At 41.5% G+C, this 16,181-nt stretch overlaps 1 protein-coding gene across 1 annotated transcript; it reads right to left on the reverse strand.

The window, feature by feature from the left end:
• Positions 1-422: 422 nt before the first annotated feature.
• rpe (ribulose-5-phosphate-3-epimerase) lies at positions 423-4,793 on the reverse strand. Its single transcript, XM_084361406.1, has 6 exons — positions 4,616-4,793; positions 4,150-4,229; positions 3,895-4,034; positions 3,541-3,675; positions 1,215-1,301; positions 423-1,123 (listed from the first exon to the last, which is right to left on the reverse strand). The coding sequence occupies exons 1-6, from the start codon at positions 4,735-4,737 to the stop codon at positions 1,001-1,003; spliced, it is 687 nt and encodes a 228-aa protein (XP_084217532.1). The 5' UTR covers positions 4,738-4,793; the 3' UTR covers positions 423-1,000.
• Between the last annotated feature and the right edge of the window lie 11,388 nt (positions 4,794-16,181).

Genomic DNA, 16,181 nt, shown 5'->3' on the forward strand with positions numbered 1-16,181 from the left:
GAGCATCATTAATAAACGGTAAATTCATAGTTAATTAAACTTTACTTATTGGTTATTTCACTGTTAACAATGAAATGCTTTATAAACTATTAAGCAATTTTAAATGTTTATAAACATCATTTGCTACTTTATAAAAAAACAACAGCTAAAAAATAGTTTTAAGTGTTTCATTGTTTGTTCACAGTGAAATACCTATAAGCTAAAGTATAAGTGACTATAAATGTGCCATTTATTAAAGATGTATCGTATGTTCTAAACAATATCCTCTACTGCATCTGCCAACCGAAAGGTCAAAGATCGATGGTTCATTCATTAGGCTGCTTTATTTTCATGAATAAATTCAACAGCTCTGCCAACGCTCTCCTCGAATTTGATCGTATGAACGACGCTCAAGGTCAAACTGCAAAGAATCCACACTTCACTCAATTGGAGACTTTTAATCTGCAAAACCAAATCTGAATTGATCAAAGTCTGAAAAGTACATTATTTCTATTCAGTAGTGTAGCTTGTGGGTGGTCCGTTTTTAGCAAAACAGAAACGAGACAAAAACAGTTCAATGAGGTATGAAAACATTGCAGAACTAAAAATCTATTTAACACAGTGCTCCTCGGGCCTTTATTTTCCATGATCAATTTATGCTTCAGACGTACAGTGTAAATCAAACAATATTCAGGAATGTTTACAGATGTGAAATCAGCGTCACCTCAGCTCCAGTCGTGAAATGGTTCTCACTTCGAGTTATCTGTTCACAGAGGAGACTGTTGCAGGACAGGATGAAGTCCAGAAAGTTTTGTTGAGGCACTGTGCAGCTTCACTCACATCAAAAGTGATTTGGATTTGGCCGTCAGCTCACACCTCCACAGAAGCCCACCCCCCCCCCCCACCCTCCACGGTCTGACCGTGACCCCTGACCTCCACCACATACAGTAAATGTCTCTTCCACCGGCTGCTGTGTTGTGTTGCTGGGACGGGCGGGTAGAGTGTAAACCAGGCGGACGTCTCAGCGGTCCAGCGAACGTTTCTGGATTGCTTCGGCCACCGCGGTGCGCAGGAGCGCGATGACGGAACGGGGGTCGTCGCTGCTGATCACAGCGCTGCCTGACACGATCATGTTGGCTCCTGCCTGAAGCAAACAGGAGCATTCACTTCAAAAACCTGATTTGAATTTTAGGCTTTTATTCTATCAGACACATAAGTACATTTGTATTCCTTACCTCTGCACACTTGTGAATGGTGTCAGGGCCGACCCCTCCGTCTACTTCAATGTCTAACGAAGGGAACTGACTCCTTAACCAGCTCACCTGGGAGTGCAGAGCAATAAAAGACGGAGCTTGAAATCTGCATAACACCATTTCTGCAACACGATTGTCAAGTGTTAGCAGGACTGTGAAAAGAGACACAGCTGTGAATTAAATCAAAAGACTTCCTCTGGACTAAATTTGAATTCTAGTCAGACAAAAATACTGCGCTTTGGTGAACAAGTTCTCCTATCTGGGCTGTGAACTGATATAGACATTTAAGAGTGGCGAGCACTGAGACTGAAACTCATCTTTATTTAGGACTTATGTAACGCCAGTTTGTGTAGTTCTGTGGTTTAGCAGAGACTGAAAAACTTTATCTTGTACTTGCAATGTCAGTCTGTAATTTTACTGGTTTCCAGTAAGACGCCACGGTTAGTTTTCATTTTACACACGTCTCCTCCTGAGTGAAACAGCTACATAATAACCACCCTGCTGTTTATAGACGCTGCCCTTTCTGAGCTGAGCTGAGCACATCACATCTTGGTTGCAGATCACCTACCAGGTGTCTAAGCACTGTGGTCTCCCCTAACAACAACTTGTTGAAGATGTGAGCATGCATCTGTAATTGCAGAGGCTCAGAGAGAATTGGCCAGCAGCACACTTATGTCAATGCGCTGCACATTCGGTATGTAATTTCGGGGAATGGTATTTATTAGGGAAAGGCAGAACGCAGCTATAATGGTGACTTCAATGACGCAGGTTTCTCTAACTTTCTCTCTGCTCTCTTGCTGCAATCACACTGCACAACATCAAATCAGTGGATGTACGCAATCAGTGGATGTGGATCAAGGGATGTGCGCAATTAGTTGACTGGTCGGTTAAATTATTATGATTATTATTATTATTCTATCGTAGGCCTGGACAATATTTACATGATACATATCATTATATGAAACTATATATCGTCTGAGAAGATGGATATCATTATATCATGATATATTATAAGTGTTCTGATTGTTCCACTGCTTCTCATACTTTCCTTTACCCACTTAGTCTTTACATCCACATTACTGATAATTATTTATCACAAATCTCATTTTGTTAGTATTCTGTGAATGTACCAATATCCATGCCAACAGTATTGTTGCAATATCGATATGGAAGTAGGGCCTATTTGGTAAAAAATGTTGTGATATTTGATTTTGTCAACCAGTCCTAACATTTATGAAGTGCTTTTAAGAAGACTCAAATATTGTGATATTATTTGAACGTTATACTTTTATACTTTTACTGTACATTTATTGTCATTTACATGTTGACGTAATTTGCATGAAATGTCAAATGGCGCTTCATAAAAAAAAAAGTTTTATTATGTTACAGGATACATTATTACATTACTATTATTATTACTAGTAGTAGTTACAATGACCCTTAAAGGAATGGAAACAGAGGTTTTTTTCTGGAACAATTGCTTTAATATAATTTCACAAAATATTTTGTTCTGACGGAATATTACATTTGACATTAAATGAGCAAATGTACTAAATGTCGACCGACCAATTAATTGGTTTGGCCGATTAATCGGTGTCGATAGGACTCTTTACAAACTATTGTTATCGGCTGAACTTGGCTCTGATAGTTGCAGATGGCTACGCAGCCTCCACGTTGGGGAGTACGTCCCCATTATGCATGGAGAATACGCCGAGTCAATCATCATCATTTGAGGGCCATTCAAGTCACATCTAGTCCCGCACAGCCAAACAACTCTCATCTGAAATCACATACTTTCAGATCCACCTTGCCCCGGGATTCTGCACAGACATTAATGGTTTGTAAGGTATTTGAACAATGTAACAGGAAGCGCAACAGAAGTAATCCTGGCCAGTTCAGCCACATTACAGCGCATTGTCCATTGTAAACAGATTCCAACGATGAAACCACTAAATCACGTTTCCAGATCGTGTGTCTTGATATCAAACACACAGCTACTGCTAGCTTTTCAACTCAAATTAAAGACCGTGACCTGGCTGCAACGTCTCTAAGTTACTCTATTTTACTAATGTTACAAAGCCCAAGTTTCACTGTAACTTTTCACCAAGAGGGTGGGACAACAACAGGAGGGAGAGAGAGGGGGTTGATTAGTCTTAGTGGTAACAGCCGTTAAAACAATTGGGAACTTAGTTGTAAGGATGTAGCAACATCCCTATTTGCATCAGAGGGGTGCTAATTAATTGTACAGTTTTGAAGCCTACTTTGTGTTGTTGTGGTTGCTAAGGGGTCCCTGATGTTCTGTCCTCACCTTGGGCATCATGTCCTCCATGAACTTCTGTCCGCCAAAGCCAGGTTCAACAGTCATGACCAGAGCCATGTCGATCTGGTTAGCCCAGGGTGCTAGCTCTTCAACAGTAGTACCAGGCTTAATGGCCAAACCCACCTGCGAAACTCATGCAGTGTTAGTGTGAAGACATAGAATACAGCTGCTACAGCTCAGCACATACATGTTTGTACTTTGGTTGCTGCAAATACTCCCCAACATCAGTTCGCAGAAATATAAATATGAGTTTCTCTAAGGATATGTAGTATCTCAAATAAATACAAAGACTGGGAAGAGTGGCTTTCTATGCTCTGATGCTTTGCAGGACTGCTTTCTCACCTTCATGCCACTCTCTTTTATCTCCTTGATGAGGTTTCCAGGGTTGGTGGTGGCCTCTAGGTGGAAGGTGTACTGGTTGGCTCCTGCTGCAGCCATGGGCTTCACCCACTGCTCCGGCCGAGACACCATCATGTGCATGTCTGCAACAGTAACACTGTCACAATAATGCTGCACTCCACCACACAGCGGAGGCATGCATGATTCAATGGGATAACTTGGTTAAAGTCTAGCATCATGTGTGGGGTTTTCTCTCACCAAAGAAAGGGTCCTGGCCTACTGACTTCCTGAGGCACTCCACCATGGGATGGCCAAAGGTGAGGTTAGGGACAAAGTGCCTTCAAAGGCAAACAAAAGCAGACATGTTTAACTTTTGGTTGTGATGACAGTCTCTCATCTTGCATAAACAGCCTCTAACCAACGTCTTACGTAAGTGTGGAGGAAGACAGAAAATGTCCAAACAAGCAGGAAGAAGGAAGAAGCATGTTGTTAAGACTTGGAAGAAATAAAATGTTTGACACTCTGAGGTCTTGAAAGCCTCTTCACTGACAGACTTAAGCCAGATAAACTCAGTTACATAAACATTGGACTTTCCCAGCTTAACTTCTGGCATGCTAGCTTAGCTTGTTGACGTTAGCCAACTTGAGCTCCCACGCACTGACAGAACTTGCTCGCTAGCCGTTAGCATGCTAGCTTATCTTATCTGACTGGCTGATAAACTGACCCGTCCATAACGTCGAGGTGCAGGTAGTCTGCCCCGCACTCCATCATCCGCACACACTCGCTGCCCAGACAGGACAGGTCGCTGCTCAGGATGGACGGACCGATCTTCGCACTGTAAGCCATGCTCCTACTGCTGGAAGTGCCTGCATGCAGCCTGGCTGCTAACAACCCCAACACACTTCTCCTCAATACATTCATGGCTAACAGCGGCTCAAGTTAGCCACGACGCAAAGAGCAACTTCCGCTGAGAAACTTCAAAATAAAAGCATCAGAACTCCAGACTGTTCTGACATCTAATCTTGACTATGTGTAGTCAATTAAAAATCCCTAATTATTAGTTATTTTCATAATCTGAGCATTACAATACAAAAGGTGCTTGCTTGTGGCCTATGGCCCACAATTTATTTGCCATTTTGGTCTTCCAAGGGAAAAAGTTTGGGCACCAGGAGATATAAGTAAATATGTGACTGTCTTTTTATGCTGTTGTCTTTATATGTATGGTTGTCGTTTCAGATATCACCCTGCATTGGAAAACATTGTGTACCCTCTGCTGAAAAAACAAATAATGGGGGCTAGAATAAAGAAAAACCATTGATCCCTGAGACGGGGGTAAGGATACAAAGAAAACATTGCTTTGTCAATGCCTTTACTTATACTATCTTCTGGTCAAGCAAGTACTTTTATTGAACATGTGTAATGAAAATACTTTTGAAAATACTTTGTTTTTCTGTTATTCTGTGGACACTCAAATATAATTCTCTTTTGAAGGATGAATGCCTTTACTTCCGGTCACACCCAAGGTGTCAGCGGGTAACTTGATGCATCCATCCGGCCCACGTTCTGGCTTTAAACTTCCGCCTTCAAAATAAGACAGTGTTTACTTTTTGACGCTAGATGGCGCAAATCTCATATAGGAAATTAACTCTCTCTCAGCCCAGTGCTGCGGGTTTACTGCGGGCGACTGGTTGTTGATTGAGATGAAGATTCTTGTTAAGCTATCTGACTTTATTTTCCCCCTGCATACTTTTCATCCATGTTTTGTTCATTTCCTGCTCTGTCTTCTTGTTTTAACTCACCTGAGACAAGGCTTCCTTGTGTTTGGCTTGTCTGTTGAGTGTTTATTCTGGAATATTGTCTTGCTTTGGCTTGTTTGCCAAAGCACTTTTAAAGGTGTTGTATACATAAAGTTTATTATTTATTATAATAATTAGCTACAACATGTCCCTGCAAAAATGCAATTTTTATAATGTGTCCTTACTATTAAAAATAATAATTGCAAAGGAATTTTCTTAGAAGGAAGTTGTTGAAGAATTCTGTGAACGCAACCTGAAAACCAGATTTATTTTGGGTTGTTTTGAGTAATAGGACACTTTGTTGGGTAATATGTTAGACAGATTTATTATCAGTCTTTTGTTAATTATTGGGGACATAGTTCACGAGGCTAACAGTTGTACAAAGCGCAACATTTCAAAATCTTTTGAATCATTTCTCAATTCTAATCATCCAACATGCTCCCTGCTTCTATTTTCTCTCTGTATTTGGCACACAGACTTGAAGTCTTAATGTCTCTCTGAGATTCACAGACTTCTTGTCAGCACCACCCTCCATCTGTCTCTGTCACTCTGCTGTGCCATCAAGTTGCGCACCAGTATGACTAGAAAGGCCCAGATAATTTAATGGCCACACAGAAGACAGCATTTTTCATACTCGGTGCTGCAAGGATACAGACATTTAATGATATTAAGTTGTCTGGGCTCTAGAAAAGTAGGTTTTATTGATTCAAGCAGCTGGGTGGACAGAGGACAGGGAGTTTAGCCTGCAGTGTTACTGATGCCTGCCAAAGACCTGTGATGAATCTATTCCTCAAAAGAAAGAAAAGCATTTACAGAAATGAAAAAAAAAGACGAGTGCTTTTAGTGCAGGTGAAACACTTCAGTCCTGAATTATTTAACAATACCACAACTGTGAAATCATACCAGTTTCATCATGTGATGTCAAGTTAGCTGATAAGGAATATGCAAGTTTGAATCAGTACCAGATGTCCAATAATACCTACATAATCCTATTTTATCTCCCACAGTTAGGCGTCATAACTCTTCAGATATTAAACCTTCAGTATCTTTTCTGCACATCAGTCCTCGTTATTTATTGTATGATTTGTTTGTCACCTCTATCATCTTTGGACACAATCCACCAAAATGCTACGAATGTTCTTCAGATGAGCGTGTAAGTTGTTGTGATTTATAAGAAGCAGATGGCTGAGGTTCTTTAAAAAAGCCTCTGCAGCGCTCTGCTGAAACTCAGCCCACAAAGAGCCACACTCATACACCCAGATTGGCTAAACAGAATTTGACATTTATGAGTTTCACCCACGTTTTGCATTACTGCGGCAATGATGGAAACACTGGTGGCACGGCGCGCTCCGGCCGACAGGGCGGATGATATATGTGATTTTTGAGCGGGGTTGAGGCAGAGTAAGTTGGCGTCACAAAGAGCTGGGGCCTCAAGAGTCTCTGAGGAAGGTAGTAAAAAAAAGCTTCATTTTGTGGAGCGGTGCCATAGCTGCAAGAGTTTTATAAGTCTGGACACACAAAAGTCCTTCATGGTGTCTCCTGATTCTTGAGAGCGTCTGATGAAGATTCACTGCTGCTCATTTAGTGACAATTATCTCCTTAACTAAGATAATTAAACCATTATTTTCAGTTAGATGAACATTTTGGAGCAGCTCGTTTCCACAGAGGTCGCACTCAAGGTTGATGCATTGCACCAACCTGGTTGATGCAAGTGTGTTTTGTCTTTAAATGGGGTCATTCGTTGTCCTGCAGCTGCCACTACGACACATTCTTCACACTTACTGTAAACAGCTCTCACGCCAAGCACATTATTTCAGTCAACCGGCGGCTTCTGCTCACTGGAGGTCTCCATTAAAGACACCTTTTTTGTTTTAGTAGAGGGAGCTCAGGAATGTGACTCGCAGTCATTTTCGGGATGCTGTCAAGCTGTTCTCTATTGCTCACTGTTGACATGTTCTCAATTTAAGAAAAACACATACTCACATTATCTCCTCCTGACAATATTTAAAACACCTTGAATAGTCTGAAAATAAATGCTCATGTCGTCACAATTATTCGCAGTTGTATGAATCCTTTTGTATATTCTGCACATGCTCTTTATGTGTACAGTTAAATAAAGCTATTGCTGGTTTGTTTAAAGGAGACCCTATTATGCTTTTCATTTATTTCCTTTCCTTCAGTGTGTTATGTAGGTTCCTGTGCATGTAAAAGATCTTGAAAGTCAAAAAGGTCAAAGTCTGCAACAACAGAAGCTCCTCTCTCCCACAGAAAACACTGCTTCTGAAACGCCTCGTCAGTAGTCCTGCCTTTAATTCTGTGACTTTGTGACATCACACTTTGTGTCACCATGTCAGTTCAACAATGAATGGACAGAGAAATACGCATTTTTTGCCGTTGATGCGAATCCTGTGTGCTTGATCTGCAACGAGTGCCTCACCGTGTGCTAAGAGTATAATTTGAGAAGGCATTTCAAGACAACGCATGCTAACTTTGATGCTACTTTCCCACCGGGCTCTGCTGCTCGGAGGCAGAAGATAACAGGGCTTACATCTTGTTATGAGCAAAGACGTCACATTTTGTTTCGGGCCTGTACGGATCAAGCAACTGCGTCATCGTTACGAGTGGCATGGATATTGGGCAAAAAGAAAAAGCCGTTTACAGACTCAGAGACAGTCAAGGAGTGTATGCTGGCATCCATTGAGGAGGTGGTAACTAATGAGAAAACCCGAAAAAGCATTATCGATTCGATTAAGCAAATTCCAAGTTCTGACACGTCAAATATGAGGAGAGTCAAGTCCCTTGCATCGGACGTTTTCGGTGGTGAGTTAAAAGAGACCATGGACTCTGTCATGGCAATTATAAACTTCATCCGTTGTACCTCCAGTTTACAGCACCGCCTTTTCCGCAAGCTGTTGACTGACATGTCTGCTGAATATAAAGATTTGCTCATTCACAATGACATTCGATGGCTTACCAAAGGAAACACATTGAAACGTTTTTGTGAACTAAGAGAGGAGATTCTGGTGTTTCTCCGGTCTTCAAAATTGAAAAACGCTGGCAAGTTTCTGTTGCTGTTGCTGTTGCAAAATGATGAGTTTAGTGCCGCTATTTGCTTTCTGAGCGACGTTTTCCATCATTTGAGCCAACAAAACATGGAGTTGCAGGGCAGAGATAAAACAGTCACTGAACTTGTGGAGAAACTTCATGCTTTTCAAAGAAAGCTCTCACTCTTCTCTGCTGATCCTTGTCCTGGCAAGATGCTCCACTTCCCCACATTGAGGAAATCTGGCCTGCAAATTACAGAGGTGATGTCAGGCCTTATTGACTCATTGAAAAATAATTGTCCTCATATTCTCCGGCCACTTATTTTACCTCAGTTTCATGAACTGGCCCCTATTCCAAATTAATTGAATAGCCCTGGCGTACAGGGTGGGACCCTCCAGATTTAATAGCAAGACTTTCTGAATTTATTTGGATGATCAAAATCCCTAAGTGTGGGAATGTAACTGTATATATTCTACTTCTTCACGGTCTTCGTGTACGGTCTGTTGTCCTAATGAGCTTGTGGATGAAAACGTTCTCGTTTCACGCGTTCCTGCATCTCAGTCAGCTGTGAAGACAATTAAAAAAATGCCTTTTGTTGGAAAGTGGAAGACTAACCAGTTCCATTCCTGGCCTCATATGTATTAGGTGTTACCATTTTTTCCTGAGTTTCTGGCTGTTGAACTGTTAATTAATGTGATTGTTTATTTTTCAGTCAGAGTGTTTTTTCATTTATGAATTTATTTTCATCTCAGAGTGTTCCCACAAGGTCTTAGCACTTTTCACTAAGTTGGCATGCGGCTTCATCAGCACTTTCAATTGTGTCGCTGGAGATTTAAGTTTAGCCCCTACAGTTGGCTAATTAACAACTTCACAGCAGCGTGCTTTCAACATGTTTGGACCTGATCAACAGTCTTTTGAAGTGCATCATTTACGGGCCGTGAAATAATTACCCGCTGAATCAATGGTGAGCTCAGTTACAATGAACATCTGACTGAAAACAACAGCCTGCTATGTTACAATTGCTAATCTGGAAGGGAAACGGTGTGTTGATTAGATATAGGAAAGAATTCCCATGTGTGCTTTAAGTGCTCCTCAAGATGTGTACACTTGCATTCAGCAGTACGTGAGCTGTAAGCTTGGATAAGTCGCGTTTATGTGACCTTTAACCCTTGCAGTAGAAGGCAGGGACAGGAACGGAGGCAGCGCTGCTCTTTTTTTTTCTTTTTCCAGTGCAGTGGTCGATTATTAAAGCCTTGGTACACATCCAAACTTTTCATGTATTATCTTGATTGAAACCTTCCTACTGCTTCCCTCCAGCAGTTGACTCTAGCCTCCTGAGCAAACAGTCGGCGATAAACCTCTTTCTTGTGATGGTCGGAAGGAGAGCGCGGAACATGTGTCCTCGCAGTCTCTCCCTTCCTGCACTTTATGTCACCGTGGTCGGGGTCCGTGAGTGGAAAGGGAAGTGTGGGGAGGGTGCTACCTCCTCCCTCCCATTATAGGTTAATGCTCCCAATCAAGTTTCCTTTCCTGCCACAGGGGGGGTCACATGGAGCATGTTTGTGTGGGCGCCTTCAGTATGGATGCTCGGCACGCAAACTTGCATTGGGTGAGATATGAGGAGACATGAAGGAAATGGTGGAAGTCGAGCCTGTCCGGATCAGAAAAAAGACCATATGAGCGTATCACAAGTTATATTTGTTTATTGTTAAGCGCTAATCAAGCGTTAATCATAATGTAGCTTAAAGCTGTTGTAAGCTGTATTTTTTTTCAATTAAAATGAGTATTAAATAGCTCTGTAATCCAACTGTAATCACTGTTATAGAGTGTTTGGTCAGTAACCCATGTCCCTCCTCCCCCTGCTCATGCAGTAAAAGAGAAAATACATTTTCTGGTATCCCTGCCCACTTTATCCAATCAGGACAGAGAACTCCATAAAGAGACGGATCCCCCTGTTTGATGCTATGTATGTATGGTGATTACCACTGCGCGTTTATGTGATGACATAGAGAGGAGAGAAGGGATTGCTAACTGCAAAAGGGACAGGAAGTTAGTTAAAACACTTACAGCAGCTTTAAGTTACATAAGTAATGTATTCGTTTTAACCCAAACAACAGTCTTTCCCCTTAAATAACCAAGTAGTTTTCTTGCCTAAGCCCGACCAAGCTGCGACCTTTTGACAAAGGTCTGCTTCACCTGTTGCTGGAATGCTGCAACAGTTGATGTTTTGGGAGTCACTGGCAATCGACCTTTTCAGTCGTTCAGGTACGTGAACGTGTTGTACAATTCACTAGAACTTGTGAATGTCAGGTATAATGTCAGCCTCTCCCTCTGTACCTGTCAATGCTCACCAGATGTTGTGGAAAAGCTTATAAGGATGCACTCACAGCGAATGCAACAGCCGCAAAGGCTCATTGTGGCCCCCAGACCTGTAATCATTAACCTCGTTAAATTGAGACTCTGGAAACAGGAAAACCTAAAGCTGTGGTCTTTATTCGACTTGCTTTTCATGTGATTGCAGGATTTGGGGTGTTCTGGGCTGTAGTATATATCGTATAGTATGTCACACCATTACATGTAAACATAAAAAAATTTTTTTAAACCAGTTAAGTTGTCCTTTAATTGTGCTACAATGAAATTTTAACTGGTAATGAAACAGTCTTACTTTAAATACTGATGACCTTTATGAGCAAAGAGCCCCAACAAGAAGACTAACTTTATAGTTATTGTTAATGCCAGACACCAGGCCGGATTCTGAAAATGAAAAGTATTTCTTATAGCAGATACCGGAGGATGAATCGAGGATAGAAGCTGCTCTGTAGTCTGGTGGCACGGCAGAGGATACTTCTGTATTGCCAGATAGCGAGAATGTTGGCCTTGCTACTCACCTTTATATTACTGTTGCTTATTAGATGACGACATAACATTACATGAGAATGTTAATTACTTTAGCTCGACAAAATTAGTATTACCGAGTAGGCTGAGCACGCAGATCTGTTAGCTGAAGCATCATGTAACCTCGGTGTATGAACGGTTACTAACACATTGTTTACATTACAGTTATTTATCCTACATAGCCACAAATAGATGCATTGCCTCATTGGGATGCATCCTGCAAACAGCTGTGTTTGCTCTGCATGCAGTGTGGTTAGGTGTTGTCTTGCTACATGACCATATCAGCTACTGTCATCACCATAATTAGCTTTATGTCAATTATTTAAACAGCATTAAATCTGTTTATGTCACGGTGTGTATTCTCTGACATGACCTCAACTTTATGTACCCTGACCACAGCACACTTCAGAGCACCAGTGGCCAGCATATAACAGTAATTGCCTGTAAAAAAAAAAAAAAAAAAAAGCCTCGAGGGAGAAATGGACCCTTCCACCAGTCATAATTCAGTGCTTTATGGAGGACAAAATGTCACTTCAAAGGGCCAGAAATGAAACCGCAGGCGCACCGCTGACATTTCAAAATGACAGCATGTGGTTATGAAAGAAGAAAAACAGATTTATTTAAAAACTTTTTCTTCAGAATTAATACCAGTAGCCCACCGAGTAGGTTCATGGGAGCAGAACTTACCTCCCTGATTTCATAAAAAAATCTAATCCACCTGGCTTAATCTTTGATATTTGGAGATTGTGGATGCAAGGGAACCGCTGAACAAAACACAGCAGGCTTTAATATTTTCTCACAACATGTGCTCTGAGAGTGCAGGGGTTCGGTTTAATACAATTTCCTTTTTGAGTTCAGACAGATATATCTTTCTATTTATGCCCTTTTTCCTTCAAACTGGTGTACTGTTGTTTGCTGTCTCATGCTTGAAACTAATAACTGAATTTTAATTTATTCATTTGATGATTTTTTACACTGATACTGAACAAATGTGAGCGTAAGAAAGCATTTGTCATAGCTCTACAGAGAGCACCCTGGTTTTTATCCATAGTATGCAGGCTGCATTGTGAATCATGAGGCTTCACTCCTCTGCTGAGTTTAATGTGCTGGTGGTGCTACGAACACAAGACGAACATCTGCTGCAGAGCATTACTCAGCTGAGGAGAGAAAAAAAAGTAAATTTATGCAACTCTTTGGCACAGAGCGTCCATCTCCTTTGGAGAAAAATAACTCTGTTATTAAAAAAAAGTGAAAAATATCACCATCACTATCACATGGTCCAAGTGGGAGTGTGAATCCTGACCCCATCTGGTGCTTCCAACAGCTGCTGGACCCACTGTGGAGAGAGCTAAGAAATCGACAAATTCTCCCAAACCCCTGCCCTCAGTGAAGACTCATTGAGGGATTTCAGCTGCAGCACAGATAGGTAACATGCGCATCGCCATATTGAAACACATGCACTTGTTCACAAAGTTGAATAAACACACACACTAACTGTCCATGACATCCTCTGTTCCTGTCTTTGAGGTCAAACAGTCCCCTGCTGGGGTTGGACCAGGATGGCTCTCCAGGGAGTAGAGCAGCAGTGAACCACACTGACTGACTGCAGGCAAGAGAAATATTTAGACTTTGAAATGTTATTAATTCAGTAACCAAAACCACCAGTTTAACTGGCAAAGGGAAAAATCCTCCAGGATACAAACAATACCTGTCAAAATCACAGTTTTACAATAATCAGGGGATGAAAGTTACACACAGTTGTCACTACTGATGATGATGAACACAACTCAAAGCTCAACTTCCTACAGCTATTAAAACAAACTAATTTGTGAATTGCACCAACGTGTATTTTTGTGTAAGACTTTATAAACAATGCCCCACATACTGTAGATTAGCATCTGTGGCTGTGAGTGGGTGCAGATGTTTTGGCCCTGTTCAGACCTGGTATCGACATCCATCTTGAGTGATCCGATCTGAAGCGGACAGCATTCAGTACAGACTGAATTAAGACACATTCAAAACGTTTTTGAGATCTGATCACTGAGACCACATTCGAAGACGATCTGGGCAGCATGTGACCACATTCTTTTAGCAGTGTGTCGCACATGTGTTCTGGGCCACATTAAAGGACGGCCTATTCAGCTGACATCTCCTGACATCAAAAGAAGAGGGCACAACAACGAGCATGTGGTTCACAGTTATGTAAATTACGTGTTTGTGGTCTTTTAACCTGCCAGTGTTAGAGGCAGATGATTGTGAACTCACTGTCTGTTTCAATTGATCTATCAATTAACTAGTAACCGCTATATCACAAGATTCCCTTCACAAATCACACGATTTGAGAGATGTGGCCCGAGGAGAAACTTCAAAAACTAAAAAAACTTTACTCAACTGCAAATTCTAAGTCATTATAGCCTTCTTATAAATTCGGTATTCAATGCAATACATGAAGTTGTTTGTTTCCTTGTAAAAGAGTGTCAGTTTGCCGCAGCATCACTTTACCAGCCTGTCTGCTCCCGTTCCTAAAGTGCTTCTTACCAACATTTATGTTATTAATGAAAGGTCTGAACAGGGCTAATGGCAAAACAGCTAAAAGCCCAAAATACAAGGAAAACTACAGGAAAAATCCCCAAAATTGCAAAAGCTGTTAAAGTCCCTGACAATGAACTTTACCCCTTCTAATCTTGTTATTCGGTGGTACGGTTGGAAGGCAGATGACTCAACAAATGAAGATGTCACTTAATGTCAGGGTATCGCTGATGCATCGCATGCTTAAGCACATCAATCATCGACACTCAGTGCCTGGTTTTCAACATAAAAGGGCAGTGGCTCTCCTTCCAGTTTCTCAAGTTTCACCTTTGTTTATTGCAACATTTGTTTATTCAGGTAATCTCACTGAGATCAGGATTTCAATCGCAAGTGAGTCCATGATTTAACAACCACACACGGAGAAATTCAGTATATAAAAGACGCATCCAAGCCTCAATATTTCATAATGCAATAAAACCACAGCTTGCGTGTGATATGATGCACCAGAGTATTGCTCTCTTCCTGCTGTTTATCGAGTACAAAACATCACAGATCCCTAGCGTTATCGCTCTATGTACATTCGGCACGCAGAGGGGAAGTCCAAAGTCACGAATTTATGACGCCTCTCACTGTGAGAGCATCATAGCTCGGATTCCTGCTGACTTTATTCTCCTTCGGACTCTTCAGTCCCGTCAGTTAAACATGCGAGCGCCGTTATCAGGGGAAATTGCTCGTTCCATTTAAAAAAAAAAAAGGCCAGTGTGAGTGACTCTAAAGACTTACGCACACATCCTGACATGGTGTTGTCCAATTAACCTCACACAGAGAATGAACGGAAGTGCGATGGGTTACAGCCCCGTGGAGACACGCAGACCTACGGGAGCACTTAGCCAAACTCCAGGTTTTATTGTGGCAGCATTCCTACTATCTTAAGTGTTTTCATCCAGCCTTTAGATATGCTTTGCCCCTTTTACTCTGCTTTTCCTGCTGCTGGTTGGCAGCGTAAAAGGCTAATATTGACTTTGCTGATGTGCTTTTGTTTGGCATGGGAACGCTTGAGGCCTTTTGGCTGGCGAAGGCCTCTTTGAGTGGCTTAGGAGAGGGGCCTGGCAGATAGCCAGCATGTATAGCAGCTAATAATGGACTCTGCTATACAGTACAACTCTGCACATCACACGAGAGAAGAGTGGAAAGAAAGAGCTATATTGGTGCAAGCTGCTGTAATTTGGGTTAGTGTGTATGTACATTAAAATGTTATTGGAGTTATCCATAGTGCTATCCATGAAAGACAAATAAAAGAGTTTAATAGGTTTCAGAGATTAATAGAGCATTTAACCTGGCCCCTGCTGGTTTCCTGAAGCCTGAGCTGGAGAATAGCTCCATAGAGGAAGGCACTTGTGTTTTATCTTCATAACCAGGAAACATCCCGTGGTACTGAGAAAGAAGAATAGAATGCAAGAAATATGGATCACGGTTGAGGTGCAGGGATCAATGGGCCCTCTGCCAACAGACTTCACGAGCTACTCCATCAGTGGGAAAGCAGCCACGATGGGGAGTTCTGCAGCACAAAGTAAACCACAAATCAACATGAGCCATGACAAATCTTTTTCTCGCTAATGCAGAAACAATCTGAGAGACAAACAGAAACGCTGGCAGTCTTGGAGGAGATCCACCCAGCGATGAAGTTCAGCGATGAAACAAATCAATGTTGTTTTTCAGGCGGTGGCAGGGTGTTCCCTCATCAGGTTATGTAAGGCCCAACACTGGAGAACGAAAGCTATTTGTGCTTCATCAGGGTGGATTTCTCTTGAGGAAAATAACCAGTCCAGCCAGTCCAAATCTTATTCTTTCTATCACAGATTGTGTTACACTTGGTCTTCTACCCAATAATATATAAATAAAAAAATGTCTTGTGTATTTTTTAAATTAAAATATAAATATAAGATTCCAGTTAAGCACTGAAATGATTGAAATCTTCCTAATGGAATAAACAGACTGATTGTTAGTCATATTTCCAATGAAACA

Source organism: Pagrus pagrus (genome assembly GCF_965226575.1).
Source record: "Pagrus pagrus genome assembly, chromosome: 9".
Taxonomy (NCBI): Eukaryota; Metazoa; Chordata; class Actinopteri; order Spariformes; family Sparidae; genus Pagrus; species Pagrus pagrus.